Source organism: Neoarius graeffei, chromosome 3 (genome assembly GCF_027579695.1).
Source record: "Neoarius graeffei isolate fNeoGra1 chromosome 3, fNeoGra1.pri, whole genome shotgun sequence".
Lineage (NCBI taxonomy): Eukaryota > Metazoa > Chordata > Actinopteri > Siluriformes > Ariidae > Neoarius > Neoarius graeffei.
In genome coordinates, this window is record NC_083571.1 from 54717056 (window position 1) to 54738927 (window position 21872).

The window sequence follows — 21872 nt, forward strand, 5'->3', positions numbered from 1 at the left end:
CCAAACTCACCCATAGAGCACCAACAGCAGGACAAGTGCAGGAAGGTTCTGAGGCGAAACATACGCTTTTTGTTGGAAGCAGAGGAAGATGACAATGACGATGAGACATGGGACGACATAATTACACTATAGGAAAACAAAACAGAAATGGACAGACATTTGGAACATGACCCATTTATTTAAAAATACACATTATATCAGACAAAAGGACTTCTTCATCCATTATTCAGAGAAGGACAAGGACCAACAGTGCAATTTGGAAAATGGTACCGTCATCTCAGTGTAATTAATGCGAAGTCTCATGAATAGGATTCAGAGCTAAATCGATGAGATTTTAATTAGCCTTCTCAGTGATTCTGCTCAATTTTCCCTGAGCATGCAGAGGGCTCTCGCATGGACAAGGGGTTAATGGGATGTAATTCATAACCGAAGGCGGCTTTGGCCTGCATTGGTCCAAGGAACAGACCACAGTGATTGAGATTATGGACTAGTGTTTGGCTAAAGAATATAATGATATGTGGAGGATGATCTGAGATCACTCGTCCCCAGTCTAGGGCCATAATAATTAAAGGCAGGGGATACAATCAGAATAAGAGCAAAGTCATCTGTCCTGAAGACCCTCCTGTGGTGTAAAATGTATTGTTCCATAGCACTTGCACTGGAGACTCCTTCAATAAATGTTAAATCAATATCATATCAATAATTATAGGGCTTTTTTAAAGTTTATGATTCGGCATAGATTATGTTGAGTGTTCATAATACAAGAGGATATTACACAGTTGCGCAAATACATGAAGTTTATCTTTGAGTGGTGAATATTTTTGGTGAATATACAGTGCCTTGAAAAAGTATTCATACCCCTTGAACTTTTTCACATTTTTCTACCTTACAACCACGAACTTAAAAGTTTTTTTTATTGAGATTTTATGTGATAGACCAACACAGAGTAGCACATAATTGTGAAGTGAAACGAAAATGATAAATGGTCTTTAAAATTTTAAACAAATAAAAATCTGAAAATGTGGTGTGCATTAGTATTCAGCCCCCTGTCCTCTAATACCTCTAAATACAATCCAGTGCAATCAATTGCCTTCAGAAGTCATCTAATTAGTTAATAGAGTCCTACTGTGTGTAATTTACTCTCAGCATAAATACACTTGTTCTGTGAAGGCCTCAGTGTTTGTTAGAGAACACTGAACAACAAACAGCATCATGAAGACCAAAGAACTCACCAGACAGGTCAGGGATAAAGTTCTGGAGAAGTTTAAAGCAGGGTTAGGTTAGGTTATAAATAATATCCCAAGCTCTGAACATCTCAAGAAGCACTGTTCAATCCATCATTCAAAAATGGAAAAAGTATGGCACACCTGCAAGCCTACCAAGACATGGCCATCCACCTAAACTAACAGAGCGAGCAAGGAGAGCACTGGTCAGAGAAGCAGCCAAGAGGCCCATGATCACTCTGGAGGAGCTGCAGAAATCCACAGCTCAGGTGGGAGAATCTGTGCACAGGACAACTGTAAGTCGTACACTCCACAAATCTGGCCTTTTTGGAAGAGTGGCAAGAAGAAAGCCATTGTTGAAAGACAGGCATAAGAAGTCCCGTTTGCAGTTTGCCAGAAGCCATGTAGGGGACACAGCAAACATGTGGAAGAAGGTGTTTTGGGTCAGAGGAGACCAAAGTTGAACTTTTTGGCCTAAATGCAAAGTGCTATGTGTGGCGGAAAACTAACACTGCTCATCACCCTGCACACACCATTCCCACTGTGAAACATGGTGGTGGCAGCATCATGCTATGGGGATGCTTTTCTTCAGCAGGGACAGGGAAGCTGGTCAGAGTTGATGGGAAGATGGATGGAGCTAAATACAGGGCAATCCTGGAAGAAAACCTGTTGGATGCTGCAAAAGACTTAAGACTGGGAAGGAGATTCACCTTCCAGCAAGACAATGACCCTAAACATACAGCCAGAGCTACAATGGAATGGTTTAGATCAAAGAATATTCATGTGTTAGAATGGCCCAGTCAAAGTCCAGACCTAAATCCCATTGAGCATCTGTGGCAAGACTTGAAAATTGCTGTTCACAGACACTCTCCATCCAATCTGGCCAAGCTTGAGCTATTTTACAAAGAAGAATGGGCAAAAATTTCAGTGTCTAGATGTGCAAAGCTGGTAGAGACATACCACAAAAGACTTGCAGCTGTAATTCCAGCAAAAGGTGGCTCTACAAAGTATTGACACAGGGGGGCTGAATACTAATGCACACCACATTTTTCAGATTTTTATTTGTTTAAAATTTTGAAGACTATTTATCATTTTCGTTTCACTTCACAATTATGTGCTACACTGTGTTGGTCGATCACATAAAATCTCAATAAAAAAACTTTTAAGTTTGTGGTTGTAAGGTGGAAAAATGTGAAAAATTAAAGGGGTATGAATACTTTTTCAAGGCACTGTATTATATGGACACATTTCACAAAAAAATAAACAATCAAAAGAATTTTAAATTTGAAACGGTTCACCATTTTGTCAACACACATCCAGTTAATGGGAAAACACTTGGAGTGACATCGTCGGAGTGACATATTGGGAATTATTATACATATGGGCCACTTTTTCCATGGAATAAAAACATGTATTCTATTCCCTTCTAGTGGGTTATTTGATGGCATGAAATATTATTATCATATCACTTATCCTCCATGTATTACACCACTCTCCCTAATGGAGAATCAGTGTGCAATATTGTTACAATATTGCACGTTGCCAAGACAACACAATGTCACACATCGGAGCTTATGCGAAGATCCAATGACAAAACTTTTCTGCTGCGCATGCGCACAATCATTTCTTTGTCAGCCAGGAAAGAGAGAAGATCCAGTGCTCAGTTTAAGCACTAAATAAATAAACTGAAAACTGAAACTAAAGACGCACTGAACACCCGAAAGGCTACCAAAACTTCATTATATATTCTTCACGCATATTTACAAGAGAAAAACATATCAATGGACATCGACAAACTGGAAAAGAGAAACGTCGGAGATGTAAAACTTCTGCACTAGTGAGTGACTATGACAGTTTGTACACAAACATGGCTGCGAGGTTTGCTTTGTTAAAAGCATAAGATTTAAAGAGAAAGATGTGCTGAACACCTGAAAGGCTGCCAAAACTTCAATGGATATTCTTCACACATATTTACAAGAGAAAAACCTACCAACAGACATTGAAAAACTGGAAAAGAGAGCAATTGTGGAAATATTGTCAAAGTTCTGTTTGGAGGTGAGGAAAAGTGATGAAGACTTTTACAAGAGGACTTCACTCAGCAAAGCCCTTTTGTTTTGAACAACTGCAGTGTAACAATTAACTACAAGCAAAAGTAACTTTGAACTTGAATTGTCAGTCTGGATATAGCTTGTATATACACTATATTGCCAAAAGTATTTGCTCACCTGCCTTGACTCACATATGAGCTTAAGTGACATCCCATTCCTAATCCATAGGGTTCAATATGACGTCGGTCCACCCTTTGCAGCTAGAACAGCTTCAACTCTTCTGGGAAGGCTGTCCACAAGGTTTAGGAGTGTGTTTATGGGAATTTTTGACCATTCTTCCAGAAGCGCATTTGTGAGGTCACACACTGATATTGGACGAGAAGGCCTGGCTCTCAGTCTCTGCTCTAATTCATCCCAAAGGTGTTCTATCGGGTTGAGGTCAGGACTCTGTGCAGGCCAGTCAAGTTCATCCACACCAGACTCTGTCATCCATGTCTTTATGGACCTTGCTTTGTGCACTGGTGCACAGTCATGTTGGAAGAGGAAGGGGCCAGCTCAAAACTGTAAAAACAGTCTGCATGCCTAGGTGCTTGATTTTATACACCTGCGGCCATGGGAGTGATTGGAACACCTGATTCCGATAATTTGGATGGGTGAGCAAATACTTTTGGCAATATAGTGTAAGTTGGGTTGTTGTTCAGACTTTTTGGACTTGTACCATTTTTATTGTTAGAACTTTGACTATGTACATTGGATTGACAGAACACTGAATTACATTCAATCAGAATCAGCATTCAATATTGATAAGTTACCCCCCCCCCCCCCCGTTCTTAACTTTTTGTAAAATCTATAATTGTTCCATCGATTGTGTATGTATTATAATAATAATAATAATAATAATGGCTGGCTTTTTTTGTGGTATATCAGATATATTCCATACAGCTACTCACCTTTGACTCATTCAATATCATGCTAGCTGAATGGAATATATCTGATAGACCACTCAACGACAACCAATATTATTTGCAATGTATTTCGTATGAAAAATGTGTGTATGTGAGTTTTCAACACGAGAAGATAAACTTCATATCTTCAAGCCAACATGTGATGTTCTTTTTATTATATCGACACATTCACAAACAGTACCCAAATTTATCAAAACAATTCATCTGTTTACTCACAAGTGACATAGAGATATTTATGTCATAGTTTTGGTTCTCCATATCCCGGATGTAGCTCATATGAAAAATAAGAGTGGTGTATTTCCCAGGAAAACACTCGTGTCCATATAAGTTGGTTATTATACAAATGACACTATATTAGAATGAGCATATGGTTTAGACAGTATCTGGTTTGCACTGTTGAGAAAACGACCATCAGAGCTGCTGTTATAAAAAAGTAATCAACACCTTCTGACCAATCAGAATCAAGAATACAGTGGCACTGTGGTATACATTAATAGATGGCCTATGCTCCGTGAGTGAGCGAGAAGGTGATAAGTAAAGTAAGTGGTATAAATAACATTATTGTCCACTTTTTGAGAAGAAAAGAGCAAGTGATATCAGGGGTAAGTAACAAAGAGAGAGAGAAAAAAAACAAAAACAGAATTTTTCAAAAAATGTTTTCAAAATGCAAATAACATCACTCTAAATTGTTCCAAAGTTAAAAAAAAAGGGATTTGTGGATTAATGGATTGATTAATAACATTATTTTTCCAATCCAGCTTGAGTTTATGAAAGTACAGCTTCATCCTGAAAATTTTTCCTAAATTCCTGTCCAGAATTTATCACTTCCTGTACTCCTACCTCCAGGAAGATACGACTTTAAAAAGTCACTATAGGCAAGTTTTTGAAGACTGAAGAGAAGAAAAGAGAAGAGAAAATCAAATAAGATATTTTATCTTATTTCCTATGATTCTGCAAGCATCTGCAAATGATCAAAATGAATACACACATTTCTTGGTTGAATGCATTGTTGGGTATATTTATATCCTAGGCTTCCTATATGCAAAGCAGACCATCATAGTGTATGCAAAGTATGTTATTCCTTCTTCTCTTATTTCTTATTTCCAATAAGTCAGAATGAAGCAAAAATAACTCGTGTCTAATCCCTGACTGATATACTCACTATTTAACTAAATATTAAAACAACCTCTAAATACACCTAAGACTTATTGTGCAGCAGCTGGTAAGAATGAGTCAAAAACTAATTTGTAAATATTGGAAAAAAAAAGTGTCAAATGTAACTTGTAAAAATAAGTGAACATGGCATAGTGGAATAAAAAAGCATTGTTTTGCAGAGATATGGTCCTAAAAAGTGCTGTAGTCTCTGGTGCTTTCTGTTGAGAAGTGTTACAGTACCATGTAGTGATTAATCTACAGTGTCATGTATGTTATACAGCTTTTGTGTGTGTGTGTGTGTGTGTGTGTGTGTGTGTGTGTGTGTGTGTGTGTGTACCATGTCCCAGGTGAAGTTGGCCACCCAGTACGCAGCTGGATTGACTCCACTGACAAACTGCAGATGTTTTGCTTTGCTGACACGCTCTTGAATGAGAAAGAGGACAAAGCTGGCAGGGATAAACGACATGGCGAAGATCACACAGATCGCCACCACCACATCTGTAGAGCTTGACATCCTGCATTGAAAAACACACTCTGACTGAAATACTGTACACACAGACACACTCTCATATACTGTCTTGCTGTGCTTTTGTAGTAGTAGTAGTAGGAATAATAATAATAATAATAATAATAATAATAATAGTAGTAATAATAATAATAATAATAATAAGTTCTCCCCGTGTCCGCGTGGGTTTCCTCCGGGTGCTCCGGTTTCCCCCACAGTCCAAAGACATGCAGGTTAGGTTAACTGGTGACTCTAAATTGACCGTACGCGTAGGTGTGAATGTAAGTGTGAATGGTTGTCTGTGTCTATGTGTCAGCCCTGTGATGACCTGGCGACTTGTCCAGGGTGTACCCTGCCTCTCGCTAATAGTCAGCTGGGATAGGCTCCAGCTTGCCCGCTACCCTGCACAGGATAAACAGTTATGGATAATGAATGGATGGATGGATAACAATAATAATAATAATGATAATAATAATAATAATAATAATAACAACAACAACAACAGTTGTACAACCCCAATTCCAAAAAAGTTGGGACAATGTACAAATTGTAAATAAAAACGGAATCCAATAATTTACAAATCTCAAAAACTGATATTTTATTCACAATAGAACATAGACAACATATCAAATGTCGAAAGTGAGACATTTTGAAATGTCATGCCAAATATTGGCTCATTTGAAATTTCATGACAGCAACACATCTCAAAAAAGTTGGGACAGGGGCAATAAGAGGCTGGAAAAGTTAAAGGTCCAAAAAAGGAACAGCTGGAGGACCAAATTGCAACTCATTAGGTCAATTGGCAATAGGTCATGAACATGACTGGGTATAAAAAGAGCATCTTGGAGTGGCAGCGGCTCTCAGAAGTAAAGATGGGAAGAGGATCACCAATCCCCCTAATTCTGCACCAACAAATAGTGGCGCAATATCAGAAAGGAGTTCGACAGTGTAAAATTGCAGAGTTTGAACATATCATCATCTACAGTGCATATCATCATCAAAAGATTCAGAGAATCTGGAAGAATCTCTGTGCGTAAGGGTCAAGGCCGGAAAACCATACTGGGTGCCCGTGATCTTCAGGCCCTTAGATGGCACTGCATCACATACAGGCATGCTTCTGTATTAGAAATCACAAAATGGGTTCAGGAATATTTCCAGAGAACATTATCTGTGAACACAATTCACCGTGCCATCCGCCGTTGCCAGCTAAAACTCTATAGTTCAAAGAAGAAGCCGTATCTAAACATGATCCAGAAGCGCAGACGTCTTCTCTGGGCCAAGGCTCATTTAAAATGGACTGTGGCAAAGTGGAAAACTGTTCTGTGGTCAGACGAATCAAAATTTGAAGTTCTTTATGGAAATCAGGGACGCCGTGTCATTTGGACTAAAGAGGAGAAGGACGACCTGAGTTATCATCAGCGCTCAGTTCAGAAGCCTGCATCTCTGATGGTATGGGGTTGCATTAGTGCGTGTGGCATGGGCAGCTTACACATCTGGAAAGACACCATCAATGCTGAAAGGTATATCCAGGTTCTAGAGCAACATATGCTCCCATCCAGACAACGTCTCTTTCAGGGAAGACCTTGCATTTTCCAACATGACAATGCCAGACTACATACTGCATCAATTACAGCATCATGGCTGTGTAGAAGAAGGGTCCGGGTACTGAACTGGCCAGCCTGCAGTCCAGATCTTTCACCCATAGAAAACATTTGGCGCGTCATAAAACGGAAGATACGACAAAAAAGACCTAAGACAGTTGAGCAACTAGAATCCTACATTAGACAAGAATGGGTTAACATTCCTATCCCTAAACTTGAGCAACTTGTCTCCTCAGTCCCCAGATGTTTACAGACTGTTGTAAAGAGAAAAGGGGATGTCTCACAGTGGTAAACATGGCCTTGTCCCAACTTTTTTGAGATGTGTTGTTGTCATGAAATTTAAAATCACCTAATTTTTCTCTTTAAATGATACATTTTCTCAGTTTAAACATTTGATATGTCATCTATGTTCTATTCTGAATAAAATATGGAATTTTGAAACTTCCACATCATTGCATTCCATTTTTATTTACAATTTGTCCTTTGTCCCAACTTTTTTGGAATCGGGGTTGTAATAATAATGGTGGCCAGGTGGTTACTAAGGATGCTGTAAAATTATTTATGTATTTATTTATTTTTGCTTAACACAATTTGGTATTTCTATATAGTTTTATTGTATATATATCCAGCTAAATTTTAGATTATTAATGTACCTATGTACACAAATCTGAGCCATGCCTTTATTACATTTGCATGCTGCTTTTGAAGTCTCATCTCATCTCATTATCTCTAGCCGCTTTATCCTTCTACAGGGTCGCAGGCAAGCTGGAGCCTATCCCAGCTGACTACGGGCGAAAGACGGGGTACACCCTGGACAAGTCGCCAGGTCATCACAGGGCTGACACATAGACACAGATAACCATTCACACTCACATTCACACCTATGGTCAATTTAGAGTCACCAGTTAACCTAACCTGCATGTCTTTGGACTGTGGGGGAAACCGGAGCACCCGGAGGAAACCCACGCGGACACGGGGAGAACATGCAAACTCCACACAGAAAGGCCCTCGCCGGCCCTGGGGCTCGAACCCAGGACCTTCTTGCTGTGAGGTGACAGCGCTAACCACTACACCACCGTGCCACCCGCTTTTGAAGTCTGAAATAAATAAATAATAATAAAATATATATATATATAATAATAATAATAATAATAATTATTATTATTATTATTATTATTATTATTATGGGCGGCACGGTGGTGTAGTGGTTAGCGCTGCTGCCTCACAGCAAGAAGGTCCGGGTTTGAGCCCCGTGGCCGGCGAGGGCCTTTCTGTGCGGAGTTTGCATGTTCTCCCCGTGGGTTTCCTCCGGGTGCTCCGGTTTCCCCCACAGTCCAAAGACATGCAGGTTAGGTTAACTGGTGACTCTAAATTGAGCGTAGGTGTGAATGTGAGTGTGAATGGTTGTCTGTGTCTATGTGTCAGCCTTGTGATGACCTGGCGACTTGTCCAGGGTGTACCCCGCCTCTCGCCCATAGTCAGCTGGGATAGGCTCCAGCTTGCCTGCGACCCTGTAGAACAGGATAAAGCGGCTACAGATAATGACATGAGATGAGATAATTGGAACAAGCCCAGTGCTGTAGGTTCATGCAGCCAATCAGCAATATTTTGGTGAAATTTCCATACTATGTCATCAGTAGACATGTTACAGACTCAGTCGCAGTGTAGACGTAATGAATATGAATGAAGTGGATTATTTACTGTATCATTATTTTTCAGCTAAAATATGTTGGGAGGAGAAACTGAAAGCTGATAGGCTGAGCACATTATCTAACTTACGTTCTAAGTGTAGTGTTGTTTTTTTCAGATTGTACAAAAGGGTTACAACTTTTCTGTGTACTGTGTTTGTTCATCAGATGAAACACATTGAATTCAAATACCAAAATTTATATATAAACTGTTAAATTATATATTAGTGATATATATTATTTATTGCATTCCTAAAAAAAAACACCACCAGCTGCCACTCATCATACAGAATATCCTTTCAGTAAAGTCTTCAGAGGACGGCTCAATGGTTGCTTTGTTTTGTCTAATTACCTTCAAGAAAGAGGAAAACGAAAGGCTGGTGAGGGAATAACTGTTTTTTTTTTTCGCGGTCCGGTTTCCATCAAATCCTGCGCTCTGATTGGCTGGCGAGCGGGTCTGTATCCTATGATATGGACCCCGGTTACGGACCCCGGATACGGACCTCTGGCAACTCGCTCTTTCACAACAATAACAAACATCATAGCAATTTTTGTCAACATTTATTTTCGCATTTCTCAGGAGAATAGCATTAATTTTACATCATGGATAGCGATAACGACAGTCTTCACAGCGAATGCGAGTTTTACTACCCTGAGGAAGAAGAAATAAAAGAAAACATTTCAGGAGAAAGCTAAAAACCTGTAACTGTTCCTAACGCCGAGCAAAAACATGGCTGAATCCTGAATGACTCAATTTTGTATAAATAGGGGACTACATAGGCGGCAAAATGTAGTTTTTTTTCCTGCCATGGAAGTGCACTTGTATACCGAGGAGGAATCCATTTGCATTACAGCCGTGAATGAGGATTCAGAATGGTGGCTCGCCTCAGCTCGGTTTTCCCTTTCGGGCGCTCTCGTTTTCTGTTAGAATTTGGTAAAGAAAAAAATAAATATTATTTACCAGCTTAAGGTCGGTCTGTATGGTGAAATACCATGAACTCGGCCTTGAATACTGACCTCGGCCCAGAGGGCCTCGCTCAGTACTTTCAAGACCTCGGTCATGGTACTTCACGATACGGACCTCCCAGCTGGTAAATAACATATGTGAGCACAAGTGTTTTACTGGGAAATACACCACTTGTATTTTTCATATGAGCTACATGCAGGACAAGGAGAACCAAAGCTGAGATATAAATCTCTACATGCCACTTGCGAAGAAATCGATAAATTGTTTTTGATAAATTTGGGTACTTTTTGTTTGTGAATGTGTCTATATAATAAAAAGAACATTACGTGTTGGCTTGAAGATATGAAGTTTATCTTCTCGTGTTGAAAAACTTGTATTTTTCATATGAAATACATCACAGATCTGAGTGACATATTTAAATAATATTGACTGGCATGAAGTGGTCTATCAGATATAATCCATTCAGCGAGCATGATACCAAACGAGTCGAAGACGAGTTCATTATCATGCTCGCTGAATGGAATATATCTGATATTCCATGAAAACAAGCCATTATTATTATTATTATTATTATTATACATACACATACCTTTTGGGTGTTCAATGCGTCTTTCTCTTTCAAAATTCTCTCAAAATCTTCCGTATTTAACGGCGCAAATCTGGTGGCCATGTTTGTTTACAAATTGTCACAGTCGCTTGCTAGCATGGAAGTTTCACATCTCCGACATGCAATGTCATGTTGTCTTGACAACCATGCAATATCCTAAACCATATTCAACGCTCATTCTCCATTGGGTAGAATGACGTAATACACGTTGGCTAAGCGATATGCTAACAATATTGCATACTATCAAACCAAATTAATGAAACCCACTAGAAGGGAATAGAACACGTTTTTATTCCATCAAAAAAGTGTCCTGTATGTACAATAATTCTGGATATTTCACTCCCATGATGTCACTCCCAGTGTTTCCCAGCGAACTAGACACACGTTGTCAAAATGGCAAATCGGTTCAAAATAAAAATTCTTTTGATTAACTTGCGTATTTTTTGTGGAAGTGTCCATATATTATAAAGAACATTACATGGTGCCGTGAAAATATGAAGTTTATCTTCTCGTGATGAAAATATTTTCACTTGTTCTTTTCGCTTGATCATGAATACACTCACTACTCAAAATATAAACTTCATATCTTCACACAACTGTGTAATATCCTCTCTCTCTCTCGCTCGCTCTCTCATTATACATATATATGTGTCACGCCATGGGATTTTTGTACCAGATGCTCTGTTTACAGAATGTGTAGAAACGGCATTGAAAATATACCTGATATTTTGCACCATTTTCACTGGCTGATCCAGTAACTATCAACAAATAATCATCTCAGTAGCACCCCTACGGGATCAGCCAGCAAAAGCAGTGCAAAATATTGGGTGCTTTTCAACGACGTTTCTACACATTCTTAAAAACAGAGCATCTGGCACAGTCCCGTGGCATGACACACATACATATATATTACAGCGAATATATATTCACTGTATCTGGTGTGTCACCTCAAAGTGGACGAGTTCCTATTTGAGTCTGGTTCCTCCCAAGGTTTCTTCCTTACCACTGGCACCTCTGGCTTGCTAAATCTAAATCTATATCCAGATTTCTGTCAAGCTGTTTCATGAAAAAAAAAAAATAAAATAAAATAATAAAAGTGACATAGAAATAAAGCTGAACTGAAATACCAAATCTCTAATTAACACCTAACTCAGTTAGTATGCTACTCTTGTGTTAATCAATCAATATGAATGCAATTTTTTTAACCTTCCCCCCCCCACGAGACCTTCATGAATATGGAAGCATCTCTTACATTCAGAGGAAATGAGCTGCAGGAGGATGTGGCCTGACTTCCTCAGCTTTCACACTCCGTCTGTTACGATCTCCCACTGCTGGAACTGTGATAGATTTTTGCTTTCTGACTCACTTCTTGCCATTTCCTCTAACATTCCTATACACATGCCCACTCAGATGACTGCATTTGTGGGATATTTCTATCTAACTCTACATCTAAAGCTCATTAAGAACTGCAAATGAGAAAGAGTAACATTTCCTCACAAGGTCCAAACTGTCATGTATTTGGTCTCTGCAAAGAGATAAATGCATGCCTCCACACATAGATGAAGGAGGTCATTGTGGTGCCGTGCTGTTTTATTCATCATTAGTCGATACATGGTGGGAGTGTTACCCAAACTCTCATTAGGTAAAAGGAGAGGATACGGCCAGTTACCCTTAACCAGAGAACCAAATGTGTGTGCGTGCATGTGTGTGCATGCCCTGTGGGCGTGCAATGCTTCAGTACTCCGTCTTTGTCTCTGACACTGACCCCTGATTCCTACTGATCCATCTTCATTCACATCAACAAACCCTCACAAGGTGGGTGCAATTAAGTGTGAAAGCATGCACATGCACACACACACATAGACACACATCTGCATGGACACTACCTAGAGGGGTATAACTATATTAAATAAGCTCCCTGTACTACTGTGGAACTGCATTTATCATAAAAAAGCCAGACGCAATCAGGCCACAAGACTGTTTTATGCTTTAATACACTTTAATATGCTCTACAGCCAGACGTCTTTATTTAGGCACCAATGAGGTAACCTTGAACATCGGGCAAAGAACAGGAGCCATTAATGAACTAATAACCAGTGTGGAGAACACACACACACACACACACACACACACACGAGAACAAGGAATGAGAAGTTATTGAGCATGCTCATAATGCAACATACACCAATCAGCCATAACATGATGACCACTGACAGGTGAAGTGAATAACATTGATTATCTCATGATAGTGGCACCTCCCAAGGGGTGGGATATATTAAGCAACAAGAGAGCAGTCCGTTCTTGAAGTTGATGTGTTGAAAGCAGGAAAAACGGGCAAGTGTAAGGATCTGAGCAACTTTCACAAGAGCCAAATTGTGATGGCTAGATAACTGGTTCTGAGCATCTCCAAAATGGCACATCTTGTGGGGTGTTTGGGCAGCACGGTAGTGTAGTGGTTAGCACTGTCGCCTCACAGCAAGAAGGTTCTGGGTTTGAGCCCAGTGGCCGACAGGGGCCTTTCTGTGTGGAGTTTGCATGTTCTCCCCGTGTCTGTATGGGTTTCCTCCGGGTGCTCCGTTTTCCCCCCACAATCCAAAGACATGCAATTAGGCTAACTGGCTACTCTAAATTGTCCATGAGGTGAATGTGTGTATGAATGGTTGAGAGGAGAAAACCTCTAACAGTCCAGTAGAAGGCAACAGGAAACCACTACTATAATTCTTCCCTAGAAACTTTGGTGGCTGAAGCCATCAGAGCAGATCTGCCATCAGGTAGAACACTAAAGAAGAAGTGGGGTGTTCCTGGTATACAGTTGATTAGTACCTACCAAAAGTGGTTCAAGGAAGGCCAACCGGTGACAGGGTCATGGATGTTGAAGGCTCACTGATTCGCATGAGGCATGAAGGCTAGGCCATATGATCCAATCCCACAGAAGAGCTACTGTAGCACAAACTGCTGAAAAAGTTAAAACTGACACCTTTCTGTTTTAGCCAGCATTAACTTTTTCAGCAGTTTGTGCTACAGTAACTTTTCTGTGGGATTGGACCATATGGACTAGCCTTTGTGCCCTATGCGAATCAATGAGCCTTCGACATCCATGACCCTGTCACTGGTTGTCCTTCCTTGGACCACTTTTGGTAAGTACTAACCAACTGTATACCAGGAACACCCCACAAGATGATGTGCCATTTTGGAGATGCTCAGACCCAGTCATCCAGCCATTACAATGTGGCCCTCGTCAAAGTCGCTCAGATCCTTACGCTTGCCCATTTTTCCTGCTTCCAACACATCAACTTCAAGAACTGACTGTTCTCTTGCTGCCGAATATATCCCACCCCTTGACAGATGCCATTGTAATGAGATAATCAGTGTTATTCACCTCACCTGTCAGTGGTTTTAATGTTATGGTTGATTAGTGTATACAAATACTGAACATTCATAAATAATCTCATAACAGCTGCTGTTTGACAAAACACTCTTACACAGTGATACTTGAGAGCTCCTGATTTGAAATATCCACATTGCAGTGCATGAGAGGTCAGGATTATGTAACATTTTCTGATGAAGAGGCCAAATTTCCACAGATTTGGTCAAACCCTGTTAATTTGGTGAAGATGAACTCCGCTCATTTGATAATATATAAGAATACTCACAGAGCAATATATGAGAGCTCTGATTTAAAGATCAGTCCATCAGAGCCATGTGGCTCAAACCACAAAGAACAACACACTGACATACTGATTGGCTGTGCAGTCACAGACCATCATATCATGACAGATATGCATGGCTTCACACTGAAAGTGTAATGTACGGTAAATCCCGATTGGCTTAATACTCAGAGTGATATACCCTGAGCCCCTGAATGGTTGAATGCTCACAGTGTGATATGAGCGAGCCTCTGCCTGACAAAACATTCACTGAAAGATATTAGCATTTAGAGCATCTGACTGGCTGAACATTAACAGAGATTACGGTTATATAACAAATATACAAACAATATGAAAGGCCCTGATTGGCTGAATACTCACAATGTGGTGGTGAGCTGCTGTTTGGTGAGGTTAAGCGGATGATTAAAGGCTGAAATGCCATACAGTTTGGGCTGCACACCAGCTGGAAGATTTCCTCTGAGGATGGCATTAGTGGCAACATTCAGGAATGATACTATTGCATGCCATCCCTGGTTATAGAACCACACCTAACACACAAACACACATAGAAAAGAGGTGAAAAGAGGAAGACAATCAATAGTAATGAATAATCCAAGCTTCTTTACTCATCATTAAGACTAAATTGCCCATAATGCTCTGGGTGTTTCTCTCATTATCTGCAGTCAGTGTGAAAGAGGAGAAAAAGAAACAAGCATCTAATTGACCAGACAAACTGAGGGATGGAGGGAGGGAGGGAAGAACACAGCCCCCACTGGCATTGCAGCTCTAATTAGTGCTGCTCTGTCTGCTCTGCACGACCTCCCACTACGCTCTAATGCTACATCACACACCCACGGTGAGCACGTGTGTGTGTGTGTGTTGGATGCTCAAGCCACTTCAGTGATCTTCAGAACATATTCCAATCTCCAGAAAGGGAAGTAACACATTTGCAGTAATTTAGGCTATAAACACTGAGAAATCTAAGGCAATAAAGGCCTTTTTAACTGTTTAACTTTGCCCACATAGAGGAAAAACAGAAGAAGAAGATGATGTGCCTTACTTTTACATTGTCCTTCGTTCCCAAATCTACCAGTAATATTTCCAAGTCCTGGAAGAACCTCTCAGTTATGTTGTTCTGGGGAGAGAGACAGTAGAGAGAGAGGTTAATATCATTAATTCTACACACACACACACACACACACAAAGAGAGAGAGAGAGAGAGAGAGAGAGCTACATGTGATTTAAATGCTAATGCGAGGAACACTGGGAGCTGGGTGAGGTGCATGAACATGAGGTGGTGCAGTGTGTGACTGGACATCACAAATCAGTCAGATCTAGATGCTCTTACTTTTACACACCTATGAATAATACATAACTCATAAACATATTCAGTGACCTCTGGCTGAAGAGCCTCAAGACACACTGGCTGTCTCAAACTGGAGATTCGATTAGTGTCAAAACGCATTTATCTCTAATTTATGCCACATGATGAACGCAGTTTATAAAGAAATCAGAAAGTGCTTTTGAGAGAACTACTGAGGTATTGCTCTGCATTTTGCTTCTGTAACAATGCTCAGTTATAGGAAGGAAGGAAGGAAGGAAGGAAGGAAGGAAGGAAGATACATAGCCTGGATATTGATTTTTTTTGGCCATAGAGGTGGATATTCCCTAGTTCTTATCAAATTCACTTACTTCCAGAAAGACACAATAACAAGGTACAGTATACAACAATCCCAATGATACCAACATCAGGTACCAATATGTTCTGCAAATAGAGAAGAGTGCTGGTTTTGTCTGATATTTGGGTCTGATACCTTACCTGTGATGAGTTGAAGAAAGTCTTGAGGTCTGAAAGAAGTACAATGATCTCAGATTCATTGAGTTTGACCTGAGAGTTTATAGCTCCAACTGAGATCCCTCCATACCTGAAAACACATGATTTTAATGGGCTGAACTAACCAAATATCATTCATATTTGGCATTTGGTATGATGTCCTGTGTCATCTTATTTATAAAATGTACAAAAACAATTTTTTTTTTAATGGTGAAAGATGGGCAAGGTAGGAAGGGTGCCTTTCTATTCCATTATTCCACAAATTGGTCCACCTACCAATCTATCTTCTCCTATCTTCAACTAGCTCTACTATGTAAAAACTTAAATGCATATGTGATCTGTTAGCTGTTCTCTCTAACTTCCTAGTGTGAAGTATCAAGCATAATTTTGTCCCTGCTTATGTTTGGCACTGTATTTCCAGACAGGAAGCGGCAACAGAGAATGCAGCACTTCCATGAGATGGTGCCTGCAGTGATGTGATGGAGTTGGAAATCAGGATTTTTGGCATGATATAGGGAATGAGATGGTCTCTGCAGTAATGCAAAGTGGAGACTGGATGCAGATGGTGCATGTAAGAGGTGGGCCTATATGGATGGTATAGAGAGTGGTTGGAAAATGGGGTCTTCAGATGAGGTGGGGATCAAGATGGGGAATGTAAGGAAAAGGCAAGGATAGAGATTGGGCCTCGCAGGAATAGGGTATACTGTAGATGGAGATTTGGCCTGCCTGTGAAGATTAGATGTAAATAAAGATGGGTCCTGCAGGGATGTAGGAGTGAAGATGGTGCCTGGGTGGATGTGGTTTGGTTCAAGATGGAACCTTTGGCAATTGGCTAGGAATAGAAACTGGGCAAAAATGTGGTCTTAAGATGATGAGTAGGGTTTAAAATGGAGTCTGAAAGGGGCAGTACAGAGGGTACACAGGATGGAGCCTCCAAGGATGGGGAATGAACAGAGAAAGAACCTGCATTGATGGGGAAGAAACAGAGCTGAAGCCTGTGATGAGGGGGTAGGGATAAAGAAGGAACCTGCAGGGATGGGGAAGGGATAAATTTGTCGCCTGTGATGATGGCGTAGGGACAGAGATGGAGCCCACATTGATAGTATATGGGGACAGAGATTGAGCCCACAAGGATGAGGTATGGACAGAGTAAGAACCTGCATGGATGGGGAAGAGACAGAGCTGAAGCCTGTGATGAGGGGGTAGGGATAAAGAAGGAACCTGGTAAAATTAATTTACCAGGAATGGGAAAGGGACACATTTGTAGCATGGAATGATGACTTAGGGACAGAGATGGAGCCTGCATTGATAGAGTAGCGACAGAGCTACACTATATGGCCAGAAGTACATGGATACCTGACCAATCACACCCATATGTGCTTGTTGAACATCCCATTCCACATTTACTTCTCCCTTTACTGTTATAATAACCTCCACATCTGGGAAGGCTTTCCACTTAATTTTGGAACATGGCTGTAAAGATTTGTGTCCATTAAGCCACAAGAGCATTAGTAAGGTTCCAATTATTCCAATTCATCCCAAAGGTGTTCGTTAGGGTTGAGGTCAGGGCTTTGTGCAAGCCACTAGTGTTCTTCCACACTAACCTTGGCAAGTAATGTATTTGTAGACCTTTGTTTGTGCACAGTGGGGTTGCAATGCTGGAATAGGTTTGAGCTAGGCCTCTAAGTTCCAGTGAAAGGAAATCTTAATTGTAACCCTATGGCATACAAAGACATTCAAGACAATTCTTTGCTTCCTTTGTGGCAACAATTTTGGGAGGGACCCCATATAGGACTGATAGTCAGGTATCCAAATACTTTTGGCCATATAGTGTAAATACAGCCATAGGGTAGGGACAGAGATAGAGCCTGTGGGGATGGGTAGGGAGAGAGATATGTATGGCCTGCCTGAATGCAAAGGGCTTGGAGATGGCGTCTTCATGGATGAAATGGAGATGGAGTGGGGATAGAGACTAGGCCTGCAGGGAAGATGATGGAGATGTGGCCAATATATAAAGAAATGGGAACCAGTGATGGTGTAAGGATGCTGATGTGGCCTGTAGGGATTTAAGTTTGTGTTATACCATAAATGCTGGGAGGGTTGGTAATGGGGTCATTATATGCTAATACCGTATTTTTCCAGACTTTGCATAGGTCTTGAGCAAGAAGTCAGTCATATTTCGACCTGTGAGGTCCTGCAGGGTGTCTGTGGTGTTCTGAGTTTTCTACAAGGAGAGACAGAGAGAGAAAATGAGACAGAGAGACCATTTTTAGTGTCACATGCTGATTATATCATATGCTGAGGCTCACCCCCACTGCTCTGCACCTGAAGACAAATGCAAAAGGAACACCAACACAGACAGATAAAGTGCAGTGGAGATGTTAAACCCAGAAGATGATACATCCATTGTCTCATCATTTAATTGCTAATTTGCACAGAGGGTGATGGAGTGAGGTTCATAATTGGCAATTAACAGATCAGTAAGAGGCTCATCACCCTTCCTTACTGTGCACATACACACACACATTCACTCTGTAAGCAGCTTAAAACTTTACTTTGTTGACTCAGTTGTCCTTTGAGTTGATTAATGAGATTCATATATGCAGATGAGCAAGAAGTGTTGATTGGTTCTCTGTTGTTATAATTAAGACCATCCGCGCCCCTTTGTGTTCACATGCATCACGCCTGCTATTCTGCCGCACTCGGCAAACTCGAGCACACACCGTCACCCTGGAGCAACGTTAATAGCATGAGATTGGAAAATTGTTTCTGATTCTCTGTGAACAGACATGGTGGAAAATGAATATTGCCTCTGTGTTTCAGTCTGCTCTCACTCCATTCATTACAGTGCGATATTCATTCTCCATCAGTCCAGCTAGACTGCATGGAGTCTATGATGAGATATATGTTTTGATGAGGTTTGTAACAGACTCATCTAGCCTGACAGTGTTGCAGATGTGTATGCGATAGTTGGAAGCTTGCTAATTAACCATCATTTTTAATTGTTTATAAACACTGGTACATCCATGCAACAATTAAGCTTCCAGGGAAGAGAAGTTATATTTTGGCAGTATTGCCATGGATATTAGGATTTAATTAACACATTTGAGCAGCATCTATGCATTCCTAGCCACCCACACCATATTTCCACATCATCCCTTATCAGAATCAGGATCAGAATTACTTTATTAATCCCCGGAGGGAAATTCAAATTTGCTACAAAGCTCCTGAATCAGAGAAATAAACATGTCTGAAAATAGAAGATGAAATTGTCTAAAAAAAGAATAAAAAAATAAGCTCAAATAAAAGCAAAATGAAGTGATTCTATACATGATTCCTATATACATATATTGCACCTGAGTTAAGAATACAGTATACATGGTATGATGGTATACCACAGTTATACAGTGGCATTGTACAGCTTGACTGCAACAGGTAGGAATGATTTCCCGTGTCTCTCAGTTGTGCAGCATGGAAGAATCAGCCGTTTACTGAACGTGCTCCTGTGGCTGATCAGCTCCTCATGTAGAGGGTGGGAAGGACAGTCTAAGAGTGTCTTTATTTTGGACAGTGTCCTCTTCTCCAACACCACTGTCAGAGAGTCCAATTCCTTGCCTATAACATGGCCGGCCTTCCTGATGATCTTATTGAGTCTGTTAATGTCCTTCACCCTCAAGCCGCTGCCCCAGTAGATGACAGTGTATAGGATGGCACTGGCCACCACAGACTCATAGAACATCTGCAGCATCATTTGGCAGATGTTGAAGGACCTCAGCCGTCTCAGAAAATAGAGACAGCTCTGGCCCTTTTTATATGCCGTGTCCACATTTTTGGACCAGTCCAGTTTATTGTCCAAGTACACCCTCAGGTACTTATATTCCTTCACCACGTCCACACTGACCCCTTGGATGTTAACAGGGCTCACCGGAGCCCTGATTCTCTTCAGATCAACCACCAGTTCTTTCGTCTTCGTCACGTTGATCTGTACGTAGTTCTTCCTGCTCCACGTGACAAAGTTGTCCACCACCGTCCTGTACTCACTCTCATCACCACCAGTAATACATCCAACCACTGCAGAGTCATCAGAAAGTTTCTGGAGGTGGCAGCTCTCAGTGCAGTAGCTGAAATCAGTGGTGTAGAGAGTGAAAAGGAAAGGAGAAAGGACAGTCCCTTGCAGAGCCCCAGTGTTGCTGATCACTCTGTCCAACATACAGCACTGCAAGCGCACGTACTGTGGTCTACCAGTCAAATAATCCACAATTCAGGACACCAGTGGGGCATCCACCTGCATCACTGTCAACTTCTCACCCAGCAGAGCCGGCTGGATGGTGTCAAAAGCACTGGAGAAATAAAAAAACATGATCCTCACAGTGCTGGCTGGCTTGTCCAGGTGGCCGTAGACTTGGTTGAGCAGGTAGATGATTGCGTCCTCTACTCCAAGACGGGGCTGGTAGGCGAACTGAAGGGGGTCAAGAAGTGGTTGGACCATAGGCCAGAGCTGCTCCAGCATGAGTCTCTCTAGGGTCTTCATGATGTGTGACGTCAATGCCATGGGCCTGTAGTATTTGAGGTCACTAGGATGCAGCTTCTTCAGTACAGGGATGAGGCATGACGTCTTCCACAGAACAGGGACCCTCTGAAGACCCAGGCTCATGTTGAAGACATGCTGAAGTACTCCACTTAGCTGGAGGGCACAGGTCTTCAGGGCCCTGGGGCTAACACCATCCAGACCTGCTGATTTTCCTGCATGGAGTCTCTTCAGCTGTCTTCTCACTTGCTCCTTGCTGATGATCAGTGTGGAGGTGATGGGTGGGGGAGGGATGAAGATTTTTTTAGGGGGGAGTACTCAGCCAGGGGGTCTGTTGAGGAGGTGTGAGCAAGATCCTGAAATGGAGATGAGGTTGGGCAAGAAGAAGCAGGGGAGGGGAGAGAATGTGAAGTGTGTGGTTGTAGCCATCCCGCAGAAGAGTGGTGGTGGTGGGTTGGGGTCACGCCATCGAATCTGTTGAAATAAAGATTCAGCTCATTCGCCCTTTCCACATTGTCATCCTCTCCTTCACTGCTGGTTTGCTTGTAACCAGTGATGGTCTTCATTCCACTCCACACCTCTCTCATGTTGTTCTGTTGGAGTTTCCACTCCAACTTCCTCCTGTACTTTTCCTTGGCCTCCCTAATCGTTGCTCCCAGGTCACGCTGTACTCCTCACACCTCCTCCTTGTTGCCAGCTCTGAAAGCCCTTTTCTTCTCATTTAAGAGGGCTTTGATGTCCTTCGTTACCCACGGCTTGTTGTTGGGGTAACAGCTGACAGTCCTAGCTGGGACAATGGTGTCCACACAGAAGTTGATGTATCCTGTGATGCACTCTGTGAGCCCATCAATGTCATCTCTGTGGGGCTCACACAGTGTCTGCCAGTCCATCACCTTGAAACATCCCTGCAGTGTCTCGTTGGCCTCGTCTGTCCATCTCCTCACCATCTTTGATGTGGTGGGCAGTCTCTTCACCAGAGGCACATATCAGGGGTGGTCTGACCTGCCCAGTGGGGTGAGGGGGGAAGAGCTGTCAGCCTCTTTAACATTGGTATACAGCAGGTCTATTGTTCTTCCCTCTCTGGTAGGACAGTTCACAAATTGG

At 41.5% G+C, this 21872-nt stretch overlaps 1 protein-coding gene across 1 annotated transcript in view; it reads right to left on the minus strand.

Annotated features, from left to right (window-relative positions):
* The window catches only part of LOC132882575 (phospholipid-transporting ATPase ABCA1-like), a 340951-nt gene that overhangs the window by 91011 nt on the left and 228068 nt on the right, over positions 1-21872 (minus strand). The window contains exons 32-37 of the mRNA XM_060915668.1: positions 18370-18464; positions 16226-16331; positions 15467-15541; positions 14788-14954; positions 5729-5906; positions 11-126 (exon numbers count right to left, since the gene is read on the minus strand). Coding sequence (XP_060771651.1) covers positions 11-126; positions 5729-5906; positions 14788-14954; positions 15467-15541; positions 16226-16331; positions 18370-18464 — 737 coding nt within the window. The remainder of the gene's footprint in view (positions 1-10; positions 127-5728; positions 5907-14787; positions 14955-15466; positions 15542-16225; positions 16332-18369; positions 18465-21872) is intronic.